A 7,231-nucleotide genomic window follows, 5' to 3' on the forward strand; every position below is an offset into this window, starting at 1 on the left:
GGTTGAGCTATAGGCGCCGAGCCACGTTCAGCTTTTCATCCTTGAAAAAGCACAGAATTTGACTCCACTTAAGATACTATTTATTCTTTCTGATTTTCAGTGGGCGTTAGATCAGGAAATGTGAGAATGAGTACATAGGTGAGATTGGGAAAGATTAATGGTATTTTAAAAATTCATGTTGCCTTTATTGGAAAAAAAGACGAACCTTTAAATTAACGTACAGTTGGACACTTTGAAAAGTTGTTGCTATGTTGACAGCAACATGTTCACCATGGGGTAGTCAAGGAGGAAAGCAGAGGGTGAATAATTCTCATTTTCTCTCTGAATCCATAGACTATAAATTGACTTCTGCATATTTAATTTTTGGTTTCACTGATTTAATAGCGGCTATAGTAAACCCTGACTTTGTCTAGGAACTGGGGATGGATGAGAAAGCAAAATCATTGGACATTTAAGAATTTATTTTCCTTTTTATTAAAAATCCTATTGTGAATGTCCTTGTACAGAATTCTCTGAGTACACAACTGTGAGGGTTTTCTATAAATTCTTAGAAGTAGACCTTAATTAAGGCTTTTGATACAACTTGCCCTCCAGGAGAAATTGTACCAGCCCTAAACTCCACTCCCCCAGTGAGTAGGAGTATGCATTTCTCCACACCTTGCTCAAGGCTGAGAACTTGGCAGAGTTCTGTGATGTTTTAGGGTTGGAACATTGATTCCTCTCTCTCTTTTTTTCCTTGTCTCCGTGTGCCTCTCTTCCTATGGGTGCCTGAGAAAATACTCAGACTGTGGCCTGAGTGGAGAAGGAGTGCTAGCTCTGAGAAGAAAAGGTTTATTTCCATTCTCATGTGACTGTCTGTCCATCCATCCATCCATCCATCCATCCTTCCATCTTTCCACCCATCAAACAGTATATATCCAGCTCCTACTTTCAGCTAACTTCTGTGCCAGGTGCTGGGCATTTCAGGATGAATAAGATAGTCAAGTCATCTTTCTCATCGTTCTCTGCTTTACCAGGAAAAAGTATAGTAATTGCAAAAAGCTTTTCCTTAAATACATGGAGTTGGCTCCAGTCCAGGCTGTAGTTGAGATTTGGTAGTGAGGGCCCCGAGGGATACCCACAGTGCCTCCGGGGCCTGCAGCCTCAGGGGAGGTTGCCTCCCCAGGTGTGAGGAAGCAAGTGTGCAGGCTAGCCAGGGTGCTTCCATCCCCCCTCCTTTCTCCTCTAGGATTTGGTGCATTGGCTTTGGTTTTGAAGAGGAGATCTGAACCCAGAGGTAGCCTGGTAAATACAGTGCTTAACCTAAAAAAAGAAAACACAGTGAGGAGAAAGTTCAGAGAGGAAGGAAGCATCTTCATACCTGGAGACTGGATGGGGAGGGCTGAGAGAGAGAGAGCCTAGGGAAAGTCCCATCAGTGCGAGCTCAGAGTTCCAGGACAGATTAGCCACAGTCGCATGCTGACAAGGGTGCCAGATTGTTTCATTATGGAATGGTTAGTTATCACATTAGCTGCTAATTTTATCTTTCAGCTCAGGAAATATGCTCCTTCCACCAGCACGGCTGCAGTAACTGGATTCAGAATTCTCCATCAGGGCCTCTCTTCTAGCATCACAATGTTCTCTTTTCTGTTTGGTTTATTTCAAAATACAAGGTGTCCCCAAAGTTGCCCCTAAAGTCACCATACATAGGGAAAATGGAAGAGGAGGCCAACAAATAGAGAATATTTTGTAAATAAAAGTCCAGGTAGCTTTTCCCTTTTTCCCACTGTATGGGTAACTTTGGGATCCCCTGCATGAACTTTTGGTCTTTGGGTTTTGTGGGCCTCTATTATAATCTGTAGTGCTCCACTGCCGGCCTCAGGGAAGGTTTGAGTGTCAGTTACTGATCTCCTGACAGAGTCAATACCCAGTTGTACAGTTTGTCTGGTATCTACTTCAAGGTAAACACAGATGAATTTTAAACAAAAAATTTTCTCCCCAAGAGGTTTGCCACTTGTGGCCTAACTTTTTAAGATACTTTTACATCCTACCGGTCAGTCCTTTTTAAACATTTTTAAAAGTATGTATGTATTATTAGCAGGGTTCAGTGGTACACGCCTGTAATCCCAGCTAAGGCAAGAGGATCACTTGAGCCTGGGAGTTCAAAACCAGCCTGAGCAACATAGTGAGACTCCTGTCTCTTTCACACACACAGAGCATATATACTTGCTGATTTAATAATTTAATAATAATAACCACCCAGAGTTTGAACTCTGCTCAGCTTTTGCCCTGGCCCTCAGATAGCCCTCATTATCTTATTGCTGTTGCTTTTAATCTTATTCTTTTCTGTGAGGTCTTTGGCTATCTCCATTCTGTCTGTAGAACTGAGCTGAGAAGGTATAACACTCTGTTACGCGTAACACACATCATGCCTTTCAGAGGACTTAAAGTATGCAGATAGGTGGGTGAGGCTGGGAATGTTTTTTAGAGTCTCCAGGATTCGACTTATGTAGAATTCATATTCTTAATTCTTTTTAATTTTAGAGTAAGAAAAAGTGTAGTATATCTAGTATTCAGACCCAGTTTTACAGATTAGGAAAGGGTTCCTATTGCTTAGAATGAGAATTGTTAGTCTTTGAAGAGGAGAGAGAGAGAAGCTTGCTCCACACGAGACACGGTCATGCTTTCACTCCGCCCTCTGGTTTATGGCGCCATTTGTTTTTATAGTCTTCAGGGTGACTTTTATTTTCATCATCGCTCATGAACAACCACAAGGGTGTTTCCTTTCTGTGCCTTGGGGTTAATCCATTTTGGGGTTATACTTTATATAGCATGGTGGTTTAGGGCATGGGCTGTGAGCAGCTGGCCTAAGTTGTAATGCTGTGTCTACTACTTAATAGTTCTCTGACTTGGAACAGGTTACTTATCTCTCTATACCCCAGTTTCCTTGCCCAGAAAATGGGATTCATAATAATGGCTGTTCTTAGTGGTTATGAAAAAAACCTGACAGTTCTGTATATATAGAGTTTAGTTAGCACATAGTAAGTGCTCAATAATTGGTATGATTTGCAAGGGATGGAAATTTATTTAAATGCATGCAAGAAAAAAGAGACCTCTTGAAAGATGCCCAAGGACAGGAAGTGATCTATAGCCTGGACAGAACATCCAGCCCCAGAGTCAGTGCCGACCTCTCTACGCCCCAGGCTACCTGGTCCCCTGCTGTCGTTAGCATTGTTTTCTGCAGCTGCTTTCTCTTGGCTTGGGCTCGCAAAGGTGCTGGGGCCTGGCCCCAGCATTACTTGAACCCTCAATTCAAGTGATCACGGTCACCTAACTGGTAATGTAGTCATCCCCACACCTGTGCACAGATCAGCATCTTCTGGGGAGCTTGTGAGACAAGCAGATGTCTGAGGTTTAACTCTTCCCCCTCCCCCATGATTCTGATTCAGCGTTTTGGGAATCTGGTCTAGACGTGTGTATTTCAAAAGGCTGATCTTTGGAAACCCACTGATCTTAGTCTGTGAGTGTCTCAGTTCCAGATTCCTAGAGATCTTCATCTCTGGTTCAGCTAGGTTTAGAGAATGGGAACAGGGACCCCTGGTGCTTAATAACTGTGTGGATGAGAAGTCAATGGTGGGCAGGTCTTAGCAATTCTCTAGAATTACTTGGAAGTAGGAACTGTAACAGAGGGATGTGAAGGAGGTTGGCTTTTTCCTTAAAAATGTAAAGCATACTGCAGGAAGGAAGTTTGTACTATCTGTTTTGAGGGAACATAAAGTGAGCCACCTCAGCAGGTAGTGATCAGGGTCTTTGTTACTCTCTGTCAAGGTCTTGATAATGGACAGATTTCTCCTTTTTATATAGTTTTCGTTATTATTTATGAACAGTGTCATGCAGCTGCTAGCAGTGAGCAGAGGAGCCGTTTGTCCCCACTGGGTTCGCAGCCGGCTGCTGAGAACTCCCACTCCTGCTAGGCTGGATGTCTCTGATGAGAATTTCATTACCTCTTCAGGGCCTTGAAACCCAGTGAAAAATGCCTGGAGCCTGGGTGAGACTTGAGGAGAAAAGTATTCCCTTTCAGCTCTTCCTTGGCAATTAATTTTTTGCCATCACAGAGGATTAATTTATAATTAAACAATGTCTGATAAGTAAAGAATGCTAATATTTATTGAGCACTCACTATGAACCAGGCACTGTGTTGTAGTGCTTTGCATGTGTTAATTTAATCTGCCCCACAGCACACTGTGGTGGATGGTTGTTATTCCCATCTTAAAATGAGGAAACCGAGGGCAGACAGGACAGTGACCTGTCCGAGCTCACATTTGGGCAGGCTCCAGAGCCCTTGCTCTCAGCCACTTAGACACAGCTGCTTGTTATAGAAAGAAGAGGCACTAGTTGACCATGATTTGAAATTTATCTTCCTTTAAATTTCTCTTTTTAGGAAACGAAAGAGGAGAAGTCTTCCTATAACTGCCCTCTGTGTGAAAAGATTTGCACCACCCAGCACCAGCTGACTATGCACATTCGCCAGGTGGGCGGCTGCTTTTCTATTTTTGTTTTAAGTTATTCTTCATCAATGGAAGGCAAGGTGATGAGATTTTAATGAGTAAGTTGTGGCTATGCTTAATGTAGATTAATTTTTTTGAGGGTTAGTTATGTAAAAAAAACTACTTTTTTTGTGTTCGTGTTACTGTGACAAAGTGCCAGGTCAACACATGTTACCTTTTCAGAATTTCACAGACATCTAGCTAACCGGCTATCCATATCACAGCGACTTTTCACTCTGTTTGGCTTGTTAGTACAAACCAAATCCCTAGCTATATAATGAGGTTGTAGGTGCAACCTCTCGTTTGTTTTTATTTATTTATTTTTTAATGTTGGTCTAAATATAGCAGAATTGCCTGATATTTGGAATGTGTTTTAGCTTTTCTCCTTGATTATGAGATTTCACCTTCTCCCCCTTCTTCAGTGTCTGAATCGTGATGGGATATTGGTGGAACAGTGGAGGAATGATGATCTGTTAAACTCGTAACAGAGTACTGAATAATCAAGTTACTAAAGTAACTTGGGTTTGGATAGAATTGTTCCTTCTTACTACATTGCAGAGGCCAGAACTCGACTCTATGCAGGTTTCAGTTCTCTTTCTCTGACAACAGGCCCGAGTCATCAAATTTGAAGAAGAGATGTTGATTCTTAATGTGAGGATGGAATTTTACCTACTTGCTTCATTGTTGAGAGTCCTGCTCAGAGGAGTTAATGTATGTGGTTGGTTTATCTACATATCTTTCAAGGAAAGACCTACAAAGACCCCAGGTCTCTCTGAGCCTTACAATAGAAGTATTTTTCTAAACAGGAACATGTGAGAATGGAAGATCGTGCAAAATATTTATCTGCCTATGTTCCTGAGCATTTTGGTCCATTGGGGAGATGTTTAAAATGAAACAGAAGATAATAGCCAAGGGACGTCACTTTTTTTTTTTCTTTCTTTTTTTTTTAGTAGAGCTCTGGATCAACATTTGCTAATAGCCGTGTTTTTCGCCCATCTTAAGTGACCACTGCAATAATTGCTTTCTACAGCACAACACGGACACTGGAGGAGCTGACCACTCATGCAGCATCTGCGGGAAGTCACTGAGCTCAGCCAGCTCCCTGGATCGCCACATGCTAGTGCACTCAGGCGAGAGGCCTTACAAGTGTACCGTGTGTGGCCAGTCATTTACCACCAATGGGAACATGCACAGGTGGGTGTGGGTACACTTTGTGTAGCTGGCGGGCATCTGGAGGTCATTAGATGGGACCTCTGAGCCCTCAGAGGACTTGCCTAAATGTGCAGAGAATTCTTGTGTTCTGTTCACTCTATGTATGGAAAGGCCAGACATGGCTTTTGTTCACCTGTTGATACTACCTCCAGGATATAAGAGCTGTCTGATCAGGGGAACATGAGTACTTGGGTAGGTCTGTGGCTCTTTAGGGTTTTTCAGGGATAAAAAATAAAAATCATTCTCTCTCTGCCAGTTGGAGTTTCTTTGTTTGGGTGCCAGAGGTGGACAACTTATCACATACAGAGGAATCCTCAGGGAGCAGCATTTATGTAATCTTGCCCTTGAAAAAATATTTGTATATGCCTACCAAGTCCCCACAGACCTTTTCCTTGCAATGAATTTCTGGGCCCTTGTAATAAACAGGTATCCTATTCTTGGAGCTATAGGGTATAAGATAGGATAAAACGAAGAAAAAGAAATTGTGATACATGTCAGGAAATTACTTGCTGAACGAGAAGGATGCTCAGTCAGAGGTGGGAAAGAGCACAGAGGTGGAGATATTAAAATTTCATGATACCCTCCCTGTCTCGTAGGAAACCAGGGTTGTATTCCCTGACAAATAATATAAATAAATAAATAAATAAATAAATATTGTGAGATGAGCCAATGGAAAACAAACTTGATAATAATGTAATTGCCTATGTTTTGAAGGGTTAGAACAGGAAGAATTTTTGCATACTGAATATTTTTTACATAAACATTTTAGGAACTTTGAAATTCCAGGAAAAGGAAAACAAAAGCACTCCAAATTTCTCTTCAGAGAATGAGACTTTTTCTATTTTTCCATATTTCTGGCCAGTCATTATCATGCTTTTCTTTTAAAAATTTGAGTAAAATTTTTTTATACATTTATTTCAGTGGAAAACTTTATGTAACTATTATGAAATTGATATGCTATTTATAGTTGGTTATATGTAGATACTAAAATGAGATAAGTCTGTTTATTCTACCTAAAATCATTTTATGTGCCATTGATGGTATACTTGGGACATACTGCTACAGTGGTAAGATTTTTGATTTGGGAATTAGGCATCTGAATTCAAGTCACGCTGCTAGTTGAAAATTATACATCCTTGAGCAAATTCCTTAACCGGTTTGTGCCTCAGTTTACTTACTGTTAAAATTAGAGTTTTAACAATATCTACTTCATTGGATTAGGATGAGGATTAGGTGTTAATGAGTTAAGCATAATTTTTGGTGCAAAGTAAGCACTTAAATGTTATTTATTGTTACTTGCATTTCTGAATAATGTAATAATTTAAGGCCTATAGATTTCTCAGTCTAAACTCTGAAACATCAGCTGTGATATGACTACATAAAGGGTATAAATATTTTAAGAATTAAAACAATTTTTTTAGACATAGGGTCTCAATGTGTGGTCCTACGCTCAAGCGATCCTCCTGCCTTAGCCTCCTGAATAGCTGGGACTA

At 40.9% G+C, this 7,231-nt stretch overlaps 1 protein-coding gene across 1 annotated transcript in view; it reads left to right on the forward strand.

The window, feature by feature from the left end:
* The window catches only part of RREB1 (ras responsive element binding protein 1), a 142,973-nt gene that overhangs the window by 74,863 nt on the left and 60,879 nt on the right, over nt 1-7,231 (forward strand). The window contains exons 5-6 of the mRNA XM_023512279.1: nt 4,421-4,510; nt 5,557-5,720. Coding sequence (XP_023368047.1) covers nt 4,421-4,510; nt 5,557-5,720 — 254 coding nt within the window. The remainder of the gene's footprint in view (nt 1-4,420; nt 4,511-5,556; nt 5,721-7,231) is intronic.

This window comes from Otolemur garnettii, unplaced genomic scaffold (genome assembly GCF_000181295.1).
Source record: "Otolemur garnettii isolate 467f Iridium unplaced genomic scaffold, OtoGar3 scaffold00026, whole genome shotgun sequence".
NCBI lineage: Eukaryota > Metazoa > Chordata > Mammalia > Primates > Galagidae > Otolemur > Otolemur garnettii.